Source organism: Ranitomeya variabilis, chromosome 1 (assembly GCF_051348905.1).
Source record: "Ranitomeya variabilis isolate aRanVar5 chromosome 1, aRanVar5.hap1, whole genome shotgun sequence".
Classification (NCBI taxonomy): Eukaryota; Metazoa; Chordata; class Amphibia; order Anura; family Dendrobatidae; genus Ranitomeya; species Ranitomeya variabilis.
In genome coordinates this window covers 873,348,276-873,366,889 of record NC_135232.1, presented here as the reverse complement: position 1 = coordinate 873,366,889, position 18,614 = coordinate 873,348,276, and the positions used below count along the sequence as shown (strand labels likewise).

The 18,614-nt window shown below is 40.7% G+C and overlaps 1 protein-coding gene across 1 annotated transcript in view; it reads left to right on the top strand.

The window, feature by feature from the left end:
- Positions 1–17,472, top strand: part of MTTP (microsomal triglyceride transfer protein) — a 169,722-nt gene extending 152,250 nt beyond the window's left edge. The window contains exons 15-18 of the mRNA XM_077277601.1: positions 1,958–2,185; positions 6,852–6,976; positions 13,237–13,407; positions 14,902–17,472. Coding sequence (XP_077133716.1) covers positions 1,958–2,185; positions 6,852–6,976; positions 13,237–13,407; positions 14,902–15,070 — 693 coding nt within the window. The 3' untranslated portion in view covers positions 15,071–17,472. The remainder of the gene's footprint in view (positions 1–1,957; positions 2,186–6,851; positions 6,977–13,236; positions 13,408–14,901) is intronic.
- Positions 17,473–18,614: the final 1,142 nt, after the last annotated feature.

The window sequence follows — 18,614 nt, the reverse complement described above, 5'->3', positions numbered from 1 at the left end:
CAACTGTGGGATTGCACTTTTTTGCAGTTTCACCACACTTGGAATTTTTTTCCCATTTTACAGTACACGATATGTTAAAACCAATGGTGTCGTTCAAAAGTACAACTCGTCCCGCAAAAAACAAGCCCTCACATGGCCATATTCACCTAACAACAAAAAAGTTATGGCTCTGGAAAGAAGGGGAGCAAAAAACGATAACGTAAAAACAAAAATACCTCCTGTCATGAAGGGGTTAATCCCATAGAAAACATATGGAGGAAGTTGAAACTCCGAGTTGCCAAGTGACAGCCTCAAAATGTTAATGATTTAGAGATGATCTGCAAAGAGGAGTGGACCAAAATTCCTCCTGACATGTGCACAAACCTCATCATCAACTACAAAAAAATCTGACTGCTGTGCTTGCCAACAAGGGTTTTGCCACCAAGTATTAAATCTTGTTTGCCAGAGGGGAGGGATCAAATACTTATTTCTCACTGCAAAATGCAAATACATTTATATAATTTACTAGATGGTGGCCCGATTCTAACGCATCGGGTATTCTAGAATATGCATGTCCACGTAGAATATTGCACAGCCCACGTAGTATATTGCCCAGCCACGTAGTATATTGTCCAACGATGTAGTATATTGCCCAGTTACGTAGTATATTGCCCAGTCACGTAGTATATTGCCCAGCCACGTAGTATATTGCCCAGTTACGTAGTATATTGCCCAGTGATGTAGTATATTGCCCAGCCACGTAGTATTTTGCCCTGCCACGTAGTATATTCCCCAGCCACGTAGTGTATTGCCCAGTTACCTAGTATGTTGCCCAGTGACGTAGTATATTCCCCAGCCACGTAGTATATTGCCCAGTTACGTAGTATTTTGCCCAGTAACGTATTATACAGCACAGGGCCACGTAGTATATTGCACAGCGACGTAATATACAGCACAGAGCCACGTAGTATATTGCCCAGCCACGTAGTATATTGGCCAGTCATGTAGTATATTGCCCAGCTTCGTAGTATATTGCCCAGCCACGTAGTATATTGCCCAGCCACGTATGTCACAGGTTAAAAAATAAAAAATAAACATATACTCACCTTCCGAGGGCCCCTAGTAGTCCTGTCGCCTGTGTGCGGTGCACGTGGCAGCTTCCGGTCCCAGAGTTGGTATGAGCGCAGGACCTGTGATGACGTCGCGGTCACATGACCGTGACATCATGGCAGATCCTTCTCGCATACCATCCTTGGCACCGGAACCTGCTGCTTGCATGGAGCGGTCACCGGAGCGTCGCGAAGAGCGGGAAAGGCGGCGGAAGGTGAGTATATAATGATTTTTTATTTTTTTAATTATTTTTAACATTAGATCTTTTAACTATTGATGCTGCATAGGCAGCATCAATAGTAAAAACTTGGTCACACAGGGTTAATAGCGGCGATAACGGAGTGAGTTACCTGCTGAATAACGCGGTCCGTTACCGCTGGCATTAACCCTGTGTAAGCGGTGACTGGAGGGGAGTATGGAGTGGGCGCCGGGCACTGACTGTGGGGAGTATAGAGCGGGCGCCGGGCACTGACTGCGGGGAAGTAGGGAGGGACTAATCGGACTGTGGCCGTCGCTGATTGGTCGCGGCAGCCATGACAGGCAGCTGGCGAGACCAATCAGCGAATTGGATTCCATGACAGACAGAGGCCGCAACCAATGAATATCCGTTACAGGCAGAAAGAAAGAAAGACAGAAGGACAGACAGAAGTGGCCCTTAGACAATTATATAGTAGATACAATGTGATTTTCTGGATGTTATTTTTGATATTCTATCTCTCAATGTTAAAATTAACCCACCCTTAAAATTATAGACTGTTCATGTCTTTGTCAGTGGGCAAACTTACAAAATCAGCAAGGGATCAAATAATTATTTCCTTCACTATATGGATACATTACACCTATTATAATAAAGCACTCTTAATTTTAGGTTGTGATTGAAGCTCAAGGTCTTGAAAGTTTAATAGCTGCCACCGCTGATGAAGGAGAAGAAGAGCTGGAGTCCTTTGCTGGAATGTCAGCCATTTTGTTTGATGTCCAGCTTCGTCCCGTAACCTTCTTCCAAGGATACAGTGATTTGATGTCCAAAATGTTCTCAGCAACTGGTGACCCTATAAGTGTAGTCAAAGGATTTGTGTTACTAACAGACCATTCCGAGGTAAATTACACCAAACCTTATATATTCATTTTCTGTATATGCATTTCTAAGATGTTTTAAAGGAAGCCTGTCATATCATTTTGTTCTACTATGCTGGCCCTACATAGTGCCATATAGGTTATGCAATATGCATCTCCATAAAAGTAAATGCCTATGATTAAGAACATTGTTCAAAACATGTCAGGCATTTAGGGGCTACGTCTTTGGATGATATTTTATTCTTGACATGAAAATAAAATATTGAAGATTTTAATGAAGCGATGCCTGGTGCTGGAACTTTTCTCCTTCCTTTGCTATAGAAGTAAATGCCCCAGTATATAAGTTTTATGTAAATTACAGTCAAGTAGGTGGCGCTGGATGCTAGTTCAGTCACGATCATCTAGCCACCACAGTTTGAACAGTTTTGATGTCACAGCTGTCTCTGAGGAAATTGCATGACTTCTCAATGACTGCCAGCCATCTTGGCATATGCATTAAAGCTGGTTGTTCTGCTCGAGCTTAATTTTCAATCTGTGCAACTGTGCATTCAGTTTCAATGCGCATGCCCTGGGCGCTGAATGTCAACCCTAAGCAGTGGGATTTCCTCAGAGAGGGCATTGATTTTGGGGCAATCCAGACCATTGATCAAACTCAGGTGGGCGTGACTATTTGCCTGATGAGCGTGACTATACCAATATCCAGCAACACCCCTATGACTGGAAGCCAGGAATTTACATAGAAGGTGAAAAAAGATTAAAATTATTTTCTTACTTACCGTATATACTTAGACACATTAGGGATACACATTACATGACCTCTACGGCCTTGGGGGCAGTGTAGCAGGGCAAAATGATGTGAGAAGTTCCCTTTGATAAACCCAGGGCTAAAGCGCTCTCAGTACATTCTCCCTACCGGCTACACGAGTCTCGCTCATGGTCATGTATACATTTCCAACACCTCATTGAAGTCTATCTCATATTGCATTTCATAGTGTAAATTTCCCTTCACACAGACTTTAGTTTTGCAAGCATACATGTTTTCACTCTATATTTTACAGCAGCTCATACAACACCTCCCAGTATCGTATATCACCACTCAAGCAACCCTGTCATACCGTCTGTCAGAAATACACCAGGAATGTTGTAGATTTTATCAGTTGCACTTGCAGTTTTTTTTCAATCTAAAGGACCATAAGTACAGATTGGAGTACAGAAGAAAAACTGAGAAATCCCAAGATCTAGGAGTACAGTCTGAAGTCTGGACCAGCAAACTGACCATCAGAAACTAGTTTAGTTCATTTTTTTTCCTCTTGGCTTTGTTTAACCACTTCCTGATGGGGTCAGTTTTCATTTTTGCACTTTTTTCCTCCCGTACTTCATATGCTTTGTAACTTTTCAATTTATCATGTAATATCCTAATAATGTGGAAAAATGTGAAGTTGTGTGAAATAATAGAAAAAAAAACACAGTTCCGCCATTGCGTTTTGGGATTTGCTCTCATGGTATTCAGTGTGCATTAAAAATCACTTGGCAGCCTGATTCTTTGGGTCCGGGAAGCTGAAGATGAAACACAGATCACATTTCTGGATTTGTCTGTAATTCAGTTTTTAATATTTTACTAGTTAAAAGTTAAAAATTCTGCACTTTGCAAAAAAAATTTGATTTGTGTTGCTATATATCCATAACTTTTTATTTTTTCTGGCAATGGGCTCGTATTTTACATGACTAGTTTTTGCTTTCACCACTTTTTATTTCATTTTTCTGAGTGGTACAGCAACCAAAAAATAGCAATGCTGGAGTTTTTATTTATTTTAAGATGTTTGCTTTTCCAGTTAGATAATTGTACATTTTGACAGATCAGAATTTTTCAGATGTGATGCTAAATATATATATATTTTCAGAGCCTATTGTGAACTAAATAGTAACATGGAGGACCGTGAAAGACTAAGAACTGATAAGGAAAAAAAAGGATCCTCCAAACGTGAAATAGTATCTAAAAAGTCTTGATTTTTATTTAAAAATTATAAAAAAAAAAACATAAGAAAGGAGATGGCAACACATACTAAACAGAAAACAAAAAATACACTGTGCAGAGGTTGTATTAAGAATCACTCCATTTATAGGGGTTTATACATATAGAGTATATAAACTAGCAAATACCTAATATTGATGATGGAAATATATGCTGCAGTCCTAATCACACTAACAATGCAATCTACATCATAATGAACATCCAAGAGAGTAAGGGTTAATATGCAATAATCAAAGTGCTGAGTGTTTAATACATATACGTATTACACTACCATCATTGTCCTTTCTATCACAATCATCATTGCTTTCTCCCCCACCACCCCCCATCATTGCCCATTTCAAAACCTCCATCATTGCCTCCCCCCACAACCATCATTGCCTTCTCCCCCACCACCCCATCATTGTCCTTTCCACCACCTCCATCATTGCCCATTTCAACACCTCCATAATTGCCTCCCCCCACCACCCCAATCATCCTTTCCACCACCATCAACATTGCCATTTCCCCCACCACCCCCATCACTGCTCTCTCCATCACCCACATCATTGCAAATCTCCAATACACACATCTCCAATACACACACACAAAGCACCGCACACACAGCACCGCACGACTCTGTCACACACAAAGCACCGCACCGCATAGACACACACCAGCAGACAGACACACAGCATCACTCACCTCTCTGCACATTCCCTGCAGCTGCACCACATCCCAGAAGCATTTTCCTCGCCAGCAGCTTTCTTTCTGAGACAGTCGCGCACTGCATGATAACGTCATCCAGCTGCGCTGTGTCAGACAGGAAGAGCCGGGCAGGAAGCAGGATGCCATGGGATCCCTGCAACTCTGCTCTGCTGCCAAGCTGCAGGGATGGCTCTATGCCCGCCGATTGCCATCAGGTTTAGCCGCCCTGCAGGGACCCAATGCAGCCGCAGCAGCTTTACATGCGGGCAGTGTTAGCCTCAGCCTACAGCTAACACTGCCCGCTATTAAAGTGAAATGAATATTCACTCCTCTCCATGCCCATGGCGTGGGGAAGTGAGAATATTCATTTGTCTTTAGCAGCGGGGACAGGCTCTTGTCTCCAGCTGCGGCTCCACTGGCATCGGGTGGGCCCCCTTGGCTTGGGGGCCCCATAGTTGCTGGGTGTGCTGCTATTAGCGACAAGCCACTGGCTGGGGGCTCCTGGAGCATTGGGGCCCTAGGCATCTTCTGGCCAGTATGCCAACAGGTGTCAGTGCCTTGACCCACTGGAAAATCCTCCGGTTCTCTGGTGGGCCAGTACGACCCAGGCTATAACAGCATGATTCCAAACCATCTGTTAGCAGACAGACCAGGGACAGTGACACAAATATGGTTTACTAAGCAGATATCTAAGCAACACTCAGTATAGGCATACAGACAGGTATATTTACCAGCGCTCCATCCTGCAACAGTTCCTTTGAGGAAGAACTGCCAAAATGCACGTTAAGGGGGTCCACTTTTGCAGGTTGGAGCTCTGGTGAAAGACTGAATCTAAAAAAAAATCCAGAAAATCATATTGTATGATTTTTACATAATTAATTTCCACTGTATTGCATTAAATAAGTATTTGTTACAATAGAATAACAAAACTTAATAGTTTGTACAGAAACATTTGTTTGCAATTACAGAGGTCAGACGTTTCCTTCAGATCTTGACCAAGTTTGCACATACTGCAGCAGGGATTTTGGCCCACTCCTCCATACAGATCTTCTCCAGATTTTTCAGGTTTTAGGACTGTCACGGAGCAACATAGTTTCAGCTGCCTCCAAAGATTTTCTATTGGGTTCAGGTCTGGAGATTGGCTAGGTCACTGTAGGACTGTGAAATGCTTCTTATGGAGCCACTGCTTAGTTGCCCTGTATGTTTTGGGTCATTGTCATGCTGGAAAACCCAGCGACGACCCATCTTCAATGCTCTTACTGAGGAAAGAAGGTTGTTGGCTAAAATCTTGTCATACATTACCCCATCCATCCTCCCTTCAATACAGTGCAGTCATCCTGTCCCCTTTTCAGAAAAGCTCCCCCAAAGTATGATGTTTCCCTCACCATGCTTCATGGTTGGGACAGTGTTCTTGGAGTTGTACTCAGAACTTTTTGGTTTTAACTCCACAAGAAGTATATTTTGGTCTCATTAACCTTCACCCATGCTTCCTCTGGATCAACCAGATGGACATTGGCGAGCTTAAAACTTCAAATGGGTCATTTTGCTGAATTCACACATACAGTACAAAGATTTTAGTATTTGTTCATTTGTTGTGTAAGCCTTATATATCGAAAATAGTTTTACATGGCAGCAGAGTTCTTGGCTGTTGATTAAAGTGCAGTATTGCAGGCCAACAGAAGTAAGTCTCTTTGGGGTATATTGTGATTGGTTCTGCATTGGTATGATACTGTACTATTATTTTGAAACAGACTATGGTAGGTGCTAGAGATGACAGTGAAAACATGGTGCCAAATTTCATGGCTGGCATATAAAAGCAAGATATAATTTTCTTCAATGCCACAATTAATATTCATCCATGCTCAAATTTACCATGGTGCTATAAGTAATATTGTGCAATAATAAAATAAAAACAGGTTTCGGATTGCCCACCCCTGGGACTGATAATGATACCATGCTATAACTTTCCTAGATTATTCAGCTGCAATCTGGGCTGCAAGCCAATGTAGAGTTCCAGGGCGGACTTGCCATTGATATCTCTGGAGGAATGGATTTCAGCCTTTGGTATAGAGAATCCAAAACCAGTGTTAATAATCGGTAAGAAAACCTATAACAACTCTTCATCTGCATGTCCAGTTAATAACTTATCAACCTAGTAAAGGGATGCTCCTAACAAGTGAAATGTTTGCTGCCCTCATTTCCCAACCGGAAAAGTGAGTATTGTTATCGGATTAGTTTCTTCACCTAAACCACTGTCGAATTTCACCATAAATAGCTTGTGACACTTTAAACCCCAAGCCTTGTCAGACAAAGGCCGGGGTCAGACCTAACGTATAAAAATACGGTCTGTTTTTTATGGCCAAGATATGCAGAAAAGTTTCTGAACAGTGATCTGTATTCAATGCGAGGATGCAATTTTTTTCTCCAAAAATTATCTGTGTGTCATCCATATTTCATCTGTACGGCAAGAAAATCTCGCCGGCTTGCAAAATGGATATATAATGGATCCATGGGCTCGTGAAAACATATATACAATATATATATATATATATATATATATATACTAGCTGAAGAGCCCGGCGTTGCCTGGGCATAGTAAATATCTGTGGTTAGTTATAGCACCTCACTTCTCTTATTTTCCCATCACGCCTCTCATTTTCCCCATCACATCTTTCATTTTCCCCCTCACATCTCTCATTTTCTCCCTCACACCTCTCATTTTCCCCCTCACTCCTCTTATTTCCCCCTCACTCTTCTCATTCCCCCCTAACACTTGTCATTTCGACCTCACATCTGTCATTTTCCGATCACTCCACTATTTTCCCTCACTCCTCTCATTTTGCACTCACACCTTTTCATTTTCACCTCACACCTCTCATTTTCACCTCAGTATATACATGTTTGTCATCTCCCTTATATATAGTATACACCTGTATGTCATCTCCTGTATATAGTATATACCTGTATGTCATCTCCCCTGTATATAGTATATACCTGCTGTGTGTCATCTCCCCTGTATATAGTATATACCTGTATGTCATCTCCTCCTATATATAGTATATACCTGTATGTAATCTCCTCCTGTATATAGTATATACCTGTGTGTCATCTCACCTATATATAGTATATATCTGTGTGTCATCTCCTCCTGTATATAGTATATACCTGTGTGTCATCTCCTCCTGTATATAGTATATACCTGTATGTCATCTCCTCCTGTATGTAGTATGTACCTGTATGTCATCTCCTCCTCTATATAGTATATACCTGTGTGTCATCTCTCCTGTATATAGTATATATCTGTGTCATCTCCTCCTGTATATAGTATATACCTGTGTGTCATCTCCCCTGTAAATAGTATATACCTGTGTGTCATCTCCTCCTGTATATAGTATATACCTGTATGTTATCTCCTCCTGTATGTAGTATGTACCTGTATGTCATCTCCTCCTCTATATAGTATATACCTGTGTGTCATCTCTCCTGTATATAGTATATATCTGTGTCATCTCCTCCTGTATATAGTATATACCTGTGTGTCATCTCCCCTGTAAATAGTATATACCTGTGTGTCATCTCCTCCTGTATATAGTATATAGCTGTATGTCATCTCCTCCTGTATTAGCCCTCGTTCACACGTTATTTGGTCAGTATTTTTACCTCAGTATTTGTAAGCTAAATTAGCAGCCTGATAAATCCCCAGCCAACAGTAAGCCCACCCCCTGGCAGTATATATTAGCTCACACATACACATAATAGACTGGTCATGTGACTGACAGCTGCCGGATTCCTATATGGTACATTTGTTGCTCTTGTAGTTTGTCTGCTTATTAATCAGATTTTTATTTTTGAAGGATAATACCAGACTTGTGTGTGTTTTAGGGCGAGTTTCGTGTGTCAAGTTGTGTGTGTTGAGTTGCGTGTGGCGACATGCATGTAGCGACTTTTGTGAGATGAGTTTTGTGTGGCGACATGCGTGTAGCAACTTTTTGTGTGTCGAGTTTCATGTGACAGGTTAGTGTAGCAAGTTGTGTGCAGCAAGTTTTGCGCATGGCGAGTTTTGCGTGTGGCGAGTTTTATGTGTGGTGCCTTTTGAGTATGTGCAAGTTTTGTGTGAGGCAACTTTTGCATGTGTTGCAACTTTTGTGCATGTGGCAATTTTTCCGCGTGTGCAAGTTTTGCGTGTGGCGAGTTTTCCATGAGGTGAGTTTTGCACGTGTGGCGAGTTTTGCATGTGGAGAGTTTTGCGCGTGGCGAGTTTTGAGCGGCGACTTTTGTGTTTCGACTTTTATGTGGCGAGGTTGGTGTATGTGTGGTGAAATGTGCGCTGAGGGTGGTATATGTGTTCGAGCACGTGGTAGTGTGTGGCGCATTTTGTGTGTGTGTTCATATCCCCGTGGTGGTGTGGTGATTATCCCATGTCGGGGCCCCACCTTAGCAACTGTACAGTATATACTCTTTGGCGCCATCGCTCTCATTCTTTAAGTCCCCCTTGTTCACATCTGGCAGCTGTTAATTTGCCTCCAACACTTTTCCTTTCATTTTTTCCCCATTATGTAGATAGGGGCAAAATTGTTTGGTGAATTGGAAAGCGCGGGGTTAAAATTTCACCTCACAACATAGCTTTGATGCTCTCGGGGTCCAGACGTGTGACTGTGCAAAATTTTGTGCCTGTAGCTGCGACGCCTCCAACACTTTTCCTTTCACTTTTTCCCCATTATGTAGATAGGGGCAAAATTGTTTGGTGAATTGGAAAGCGCGGGGTTAAAATTTCACCTCACAACATAGCCTATGATGCTCTCGGGGTCCAGACGTGTGACTGTGCAAAATTTTGTGGCTGTAGCTGCGATGGTTCAGATGCCAATCCCGGACATACACACATACACACATACACACATTCAGCTTTATATATTAGATATATATATATATATATATATATATATATATATATATATTAATTTATATTTAATACAGAGCTAGATAGCATAAAAGCCGGTAATTCAATTGCCGGCTTTTGCTTACTCCTTACTAAACCCGACAGGATATGAGACATGGTTTACATACAGTAAACCATTTAATATCCGTTACATTTTTACATATTCCTCACTAATAATGTTAGTAGTTTGTGTGTGCAAAATTTGGGAGCTCTAGGTGTTAAAATAAAGGGTTAACTCACGGAAAAAACTGTTGTGGGCTCCCACGCAATTTTCTCTGCCAGAGTGGGAAAGCCAGTGACTGACAGCAGATATTAATAGCCTAGAGAGGGACCATGGTTATTGGCCCCCCCTGGCTAAAAACATCTGCCCCCAGCCACCCCAGAAAAGGCTCATCTGTAAGATGCGCCAATTCTGGCACTTAGCCACTCACTTCCCACTCCCCTGTAGCAGTCGGATATGGAGTAATAAGGTGTTAATGTCACCTTGCTAATGTAAGGTGACATTAAGCCTGGTTAATAATGGAGAGATGTCAATAAGACACCTATCCATTATTAATCCAATAGTAGTAAAGGGTTAAAAATACACACACACATTATGAATAAAGTATTTTAATGAAATAAATAAACACATGGGGTTTTAATATCTTTATTGTACGTTCAATCCACCTGAAGACCCTCATTCTTCTGAAAAAAAGGAAAATAAAAAAGCAACAATATCCCATACCTGTCCGCCGTACAGTCATGTCCCACGATGTAAACCATCTGAAGGGGTTAAATACAGTTGCAACCAGGAGCGGTGCTAATGCAACTGCTCCTGGCTGTAAGAGACTGGGGAACTAATGAAATTAAGATAACATAGCTTCGAGGACTAGCGGTGCTGTCACCGAAGCTGCGCCCCCTGGTGCCATAAACTCATTTGAACTGTAGCGTGGGAGTTTTTCTGAATATTTTCTCACGCTACTGTTCATATGAGTTTATGCCACCAGGGGGCGCAGCTTCGGTGATGGCACCGCATGTCACCAAAGCTTCCCTGCATTCCATTCATTCCCCTGTATTTTACAGCCTGGAGCGGCCGCATTAGCAGGTTCCTGGTTGTAAATGTATTTAACCCCTTCAGATGGATTTACAGCGTGGGACATGACTGTACAGCGGACGAGTATGGGATATTGTTGCGTTTATTATTTTCCTTTTTTTACAGAAGAACGAGGGTCTTCAGGTGGATTGAGTGTATAATAAAGATATTAAAATCCCATGTGTTTATTTTTTTCATTAAAATACTTTATTCATAATGTGTGTGTGTATTTTTAACCCTTTACTACTATTGGATTAATAATAGTACCACATAGTCACCAAAGCTTCCCTGCATTCCATTCATTCCCCTGTATTTTACAGCCTGGAGCGGCCGCATTAGCAGGTTCCTGGTTGTAAATGTATTTAACCCCTTCAGATGGATTTACAGCGTGGGACATGACTGTACAGCGGACGAGTATGGGATATTGTTGCGTTTATTATTTTCCTTTTTTTACAGAAGAACGAGGGTCTTCAGGTGGATTGAGTGTATAATAAAGATATTAAAATCCCATGTGTTTATTTTTTTCATTAAAATACTTTATTCATAATGTGTGTGTGTATTTTTAACCCTTTACTACTATTGGATTAATAATGTATAGGTGTCTTATTGACATCTCTCCATTATTAACCAGGCTTAATGTCACCTTACATTAGCAAGGTGACATTAACACCTTATTACCCCATATCCCACTGCTACAGGGAAGTGGGAAGAGAGTGGTTAAGTGCCAGAATTGGTACATCTTACAAATGCGCCTTTTCTGGGGTGGCTGGGGGCAGATGTTTTTAGCTGGGAGGGGGGCAATAACCATGGTCCCTCTCTAGGCTATTAATATCTGCCCTCAGTCACTGGCTTTCCCACTCTGGAGGAGAAAATTGCGCGGGAGCCCGCGCCAGTTTTTTCCGTGATTTAACCCTTTATTTTAACACCTAGAGCTCCCAAATTTTGCACACACAAACTACTAACATTATCAGTGAGGAATATGTAAAAATGTAATGGATATGAAATGGTATACTGTATATAAACCATGTCTCATATCCTGTCAGGATTGATAAGGAGTTAGCAAAAGCTGGCTATTGAATTACCATGCTTTTATGCTATCTAGCTCTGTATTAAATATATATATATATATATATATATATATATATATATATGTGTGTGTGTGTGTATATATATATATATATATATATATATATATATATATATATATATATATATATATATATACACCTATTCTATGTGTAGACATTTATTTTACCTATTCTATTCTAACCTGTCAGTGTGATTTTACTGTACACCGCACTGAATTACTGGCTTTTCTATAGGACACCGGTGCGTATTTCTCGTAAGGCAGATGTGTGGTCCATGTGTAATCCGTATTATTCTCGCCCCCATAGACTTTCATTGGCATATTTTTTTAAGAATACGCTGACAATCGCAGCATGCTGCGATTTTCTCAGCCCGTAAAATACGGCCGAGAAATATACGGCTGATGGAAGCTGCCCCATAGAGAAACATTGGTCCGTGTGCAATGCGTTGTTTTTGCGCCTCTCCCTCGTCAGTATTTCTCTCTAGTGTGACGCCAGCCAAAGAAGGCTGGGAAACTTCAGCTATGAAAGCTGCAGAATTATGAATGTAGCTCTGGACTACAGTAAAGTCTGTAGCTTAAAGGAGTTGACCACTCCTTTTTTAATTTACCATGAGACGTAGTTTACTCTAAAAATAATGCAAAGCACATATTCACCTACCTATTTTCTGCCCCTCTTACTTAGAGTTGCCTTGGTCCCCCGGCGGTCTCCTTTACTTCTTGTAGGAACATGACTGCTTCAGTGAATCAGTAGCTGCAGCTCTGATTGGTTGCTGGCAATATCAGAAGAGAAGTAAAGGAGACCACAGTGGTGGGAACTTGATAGTGTTACAAAGGAGCAGCAGCAATTGGTAGGTACGTGTCCGCTTTTTAATATTTTTACAACATTCTTGGGCGTTTGGGAAAATACAAAGCGGTGGGCATCCTCTCTAAGTCAAGTATAATATCAGGAAAGCAAAGTATCTAAGGGTAGTAATCTTTTCATGCAGATTTCATCTATGTATTAAATGTAAAATTGGCTACAAACTATTCACCATTCACAGAGTATATGGTGGTTTGGTATCTGCTTAGTATATTGGATGGCAATTGATAGAAGAAGCAGAGAACTAAGATGATATCTTCTGGATCTTCCATATTTTCCAAAATACTCACTATCATCATTTTAAAATGTAGGATTATGTCACAAAGATTCCCCTGTCACATTTCAGGTGACACATATTCATACATACTGTACATGTACTCACATGTCACCTTGTCCTTCACAGTGGGGCCTTGGTCGTTTTGGCTAACGTAACCATTGATTCCGAATTTGCTAATGTTGGTATGGAAACTCGCTTTGAAACAGAGTCATCCTTCAACTTTATCACAACTGTGAAGTTTTCATCCTATCCATTTTTGGTTTGCATGCAAATGGACAAAGGACCATTTCCATTCAGGTAATTCTCTATCTGTATCAGATATGCATGTTTATGGAGTGTGTACCTCCTGCAATCCTCTGAACCTTTGACAACCTCAAATTGATTGTTTTGAGAATAAATTAATAGTAATAACAGAGACTATAGGCTCATACATCAACGTATTTATGCCAGTGGGCATAAAACACTTTGAGAAGTCACAAACAACACAAAGGTGCACCAAAATGTTGTGACTTTTGGTGTTTTCCAGACTGGGGTAACTATTGTGATGGAGTGCACGCCACTGCCAAATTCATTAAATGGTGAACGCCTCTAAATGAAGTTGGTGCATCTTATTGCTGCACAACCCTCATTAAGACTGGTGTACGAAACGCCAGTCTTAATAAATCGGGACCGCTTAAGTTTTTGTAAAAAATTGCATGGTCAATGTATCCTGTGCATTCTTCTTTGCCTTTGTGACGGTATGAGGCTTTGTTTTACATGCTCCAAATATTTTTTTTTTAGCAATTGTTTGGTGCTTATAAATTACCATGCAATTTATGTAATTTTTTGGTGACACAAAAATAGAAAAAAAATATACATTTTTTTTGTTAATTTTTTTTTTCACCATAAAGCTATATCTTTGCAGTACAAACAATCTGTGTTTTTACCTGCGTTTTTTATGTGCATATTCTCCCATTCATGTGTGAAAAATGCTGAAAGAATTGATATTATGCAGATTTGAGGAAAAAAAAAAAAGGTATGATGGAAAAAATAAGCAGCAGATGTAAGAAATTTTTCACGGTACTGTAAAATGCTGCATTTTTCCGAGGTAAAAACATGCAGAAAAAAGTGTCAAAAACGCAACTTGTGAACAAGTGCTTGCTTCCTGTTCATGTTTCACACCAAATAACCTGATAAATTAATTTTGATTGTGTAGATGACTAAAATGTGTAGGTTTTGGTTATTTTCATATTACAAAATGCATTTTTGTATGAAAAAACATTTGTGTTTTTTCCACATTTTCTGCATTATTTTTCCAAATGTCTTATATATGTTAAAATTTATTACATAATTAGTTGAACATAAAACATAACTTGGTTTACAGAACATAAAGGACTTCTGAGAAAATATTTTTTCCCTTATTGTTAATTTTTTCCACTATAACTAGGGCATCCATAGGAACCCAAGTTACAGAGGAAAACTGTTCCTAGCTGTGCCGTAGAATAGATGGCACAGCTGATCTGGAGCTGGTAGGACCCAGCAGCTCTGCTATGCCAGCCAGACCCCAGGCGACCATGTGAATGCTCATCAGTAATGCTCTTGCTTCTGTTCACTGCATAGCGCTTATGGTGCGCTAAATGCAGTTGGTGACATAGAAGACAGAAGCAGTAATAAACTGCTTCTCTCCAAGGTTCCTACTATACAAAAGCTTTGATACAATGGCATCCTATGTGTCGGTACTGTATATATAGTAACAAACACAAATTGTGTGATATTTAATGAATCTCCTAAACATTTGTTTTGATTTTGCAGGCGTTACGTCACAAAGTATGAGAAACTGCCTTGTGGCAAGTCATACGTGTCACGAAAAGGAAAAATACAAACCATGGCAGGTGCTGAGCTTCCTCTTCATCAGGAGAACTCCAATATGTGCAGAGAAGTTTTTGGAGAGCAAGAAGACTCCACAGACAGCTGGTTTTGAGTAATCGCAATGCATTCCGCCAGTGCACACGTATCACTGGAGGGTTGTGTATGTTCTGTACTCGGCTGGTGCATGCATAAAGTTTACATATTTACACTTATTTAAGTCATTTGTAAAGTGTTGGGAAATGAATAAGTTATGGTGGATATTAAGTGCACTAATATTGTAAAAAGCAAGTCTGTATTATCCCCTTCAATGTTGGGCTGCCTAATACATTACCAATACACATTTTAGATCTTCAGTGCTGCTATTTAAGTATTTTATAAAGAATAGCTAACTGTTGCATTCACATGTGGTTTAACATATACACGCTTAAGTGCGGTATTCCACATAGATTAGAATTTGCCAATACGTGTGGGAATTAAAGCCCATCTATTTTAATGTAAAATCAATGTCAAGACATACCAGGGCTGTGCATTGTCATCATCATGTTTGCAGTAAGCGCATTTTGGCAAGCCTCCAAATGTTAAAGGGAATCTGTCAGTAGGATCAACCCTCCTAAGTCATCTATATGGGCGTGCAGGTCGTAAAAAATTTAATAAAACAGTACATTAAAACCTGAGATCTGATGTCTAATTTCTGAAAAATCCAAGTTTTTTTTATGTAAATGAGCTGGTAAGATCTATGGGCCGGACATAGATCTCACCCAGATTCTGCCTCCAGAGTTTATTTTAAATGAAAGGGGCCATTACCATTTTGAGACTTGTAGACTTTAAAAAGCAACCTGTTAGTCGTTACATTGATAACACCCCATTTCATGTAAAATAAGCTTTGGAGGCAGATTCTGAAGGCGATCTATGATCGGTCCTGAGTAGTGATGAGCGAATATACTCGTTACTCGAGATTTCCGGAGCATGCTCGGGTGTCCTCCGAGTTTTTTCTAGTGCTCGGAGTTTTACTTTTTCTTGCTGCAGCTGAATGATTTACATCTGTTAGCCAGCATAAGTACATGTGGGGGTTGCCTGGTTGTTAGGGAATCCCCACATGTACTTATGCTGGGTAACAGATGTAAATCATTCAGCTGCGGCAATAAAAACTAAATCTCCGAGCACTAAAAAATACTCGGAGGACCCCCGAGCATGCTCAGGAAATCTCGAGTAACGAGTATATTCGCTCATCACTAGTCCTGAGATCTTAATAGATCATTTACATATTAAGAAAAACATGGATTTCTCTGCAGTAAGACATCAGATCATACTGTAGATATCAATGTATCACTTTACTCAACTTTTGACTTAGGAGAACCCTACTGATAGATTCCCTTTCTGACAAAGATCCACCAAATTCACTCTTTTATACCTACAAAGCCTAGCTGATACAGAAGGAGTAAGGAAACACTTAAAGGCATAGACCAGTTTGTTATTAATGGTAAATTCTCTCAATGAGTTTTTGGTGAGATTTTGCTGCTTTTTTTAGAATTTCTGCAACTATTAGATAATTTAGGTTACTTGCGTTTTTTTCATGGCGTTTTTGAATGCTTTTATACATGTGGCTTTATCAAATTTTTGATGCTTTTTGTCTTTTTTCAATATGTCATTTTTTAAACAAAGCTTTGTTGTTAATACTTTTTGGTATCTGGCTTTGACAAAATCTTACTGACACAGTCATGCACATATTATATACATTTTTAGTGTGTTTCTGCTGTGGATACGCACTAAAAATGCATGTGCATTTTTTACCGGCGGATTTTGAACGTCTAATGCAATTCTATTGGGAAACTCTGCACATAAGGGCTCATACTCACTTGCGAGCAACTCGGATGAGTCTCGCACGGCAATACCTGGCACTGCATCCAGCACTCAGATCGGAGCGTGCGGACGCATAGCAATACATGCAGCCGCGCACTACGCTCCTGAGTGCCGGGTGCAGGGCCGGGTATTGCCGTGCGAGACTCATCCGAGTTGCTCGCAAGTGAGTATGAGCCCGAAAACTCAGTGTACCCTCAAGAAAAATTTACATTTTGCGGATTTCAAACATGCACCACAGGTCCGTTTAAGTAGTGTAAAAATAAAAGCACAGTGTGAATGAGGCTTCTCTACATCCCAGTCACTTTGCTGGAACAGTGAGACATTGTTCACACAGCAAAAAATCCAGCATCAAAAACTCACCGAAAACCCATTGTGGGAACTTAGCCAACTTGTTAAACCGAATAACCCCATACAGTATATTCTGTATATTGTCTTTCCTAAGAATAACATCTTTCCTTTTCTTAAATGTTTATTGATGTAATATCCCTTTCGCTGAGCAAGTGATAAATTATAAATTTGTGTGGGCCAGTGGCTGGGACCACCACCTCAGTTTCTATCCCCGCCACCCGCAAGACTACGGTGAGAAAAATGTTTCAAAAATTGACCTTTGAGACAGCATCACTTTTGTATGTTGAAAATAAATCCCTATCTTTAGATGAAGTGACTATGTGTATTCTGTGGAGTGGAAGAATATTTTTATTTCAGAAACTAGTATATTTAAAGTAAGTCATATTAGGCAAACCCTTGCATTGTTTCACGGTTTTTGCCCCTCATCAGCACAAAAAAGGATACTGGTAGGCTAAGTGTGATGCCCTAGACACAGCTCAAGGAGAAAACTGGCTCTTATTGAGTACCGATTTCCACAGACACACAATTTGTGACATTTTCTCCATCTTTTCCTCATCTATGCTACGGATTCTCGCATCCAAGAGAATTGGATTACCCTAAGCTGGCAATCTGCTCAAACTCTAAGAGTGTCATTAACCTTGATATGACCTTGGATGTATCCATATGTCCAGGTCAGTAGGTATTTATCAACCTTGGACGTACGGAGACGTCATATTGCGGTGATCGCATCCATGTGCCTGCTGAATCTTGTAGCAGGGCACATGAAATCATCATCCCAGGGGTTGGAACTGCCCCCCGCAACTACGATCGCTGTGGTTGGTTGTTTAATTCACTGATCACAGGTTGAAGCCAAGCAACTGTGGCATCACCAGTGCCAGGTCTGATTGGTGCGATCAACGATGACTTTAATCGCACCAATCAGAGTGCAGAGGCATGATCTGAACTCGCAGTGACCGCTCTGCACTTCCTCAGTCCGGCTTTCAAACTTGAGGAGAATGGTCACTGAGACTTCTGTCACGCTGAGCTAAGCCTTGCATTGCCACAGACCTTTTAAAGCCTGTGCCATCACATTTGCTGTTCCTGCTGCTGAAAGAAGATTTTCTGATCCCTCCCTGATCCGTTCCATAACTTTCCTAAGTCACCCCAACGCCTCTCATCCCCCTTTCCTCACCTTTTGCCTCTTTTCCCCCTCCCTATGCTTCTACTGTCAAGCGCTGAACAGTACTTGATCGCTGCACTGTACTTGATTGCTCGTTTTTAGCAGTTTTTCTCTTTTTGTACGTTTTTCAGCTGCCGAGCAAATCGCTGATAAGCACTCGTGCTCATTGTTTTGCAGGACTTTTTTTGGCCCGGTCTATTTTTTCTCCCCTCACACCTTTGTACCACTTCTGTGTATGCATCTTGCAGCACTGATCATTGACACAAATCACTTATCAGCACCTGTGCTT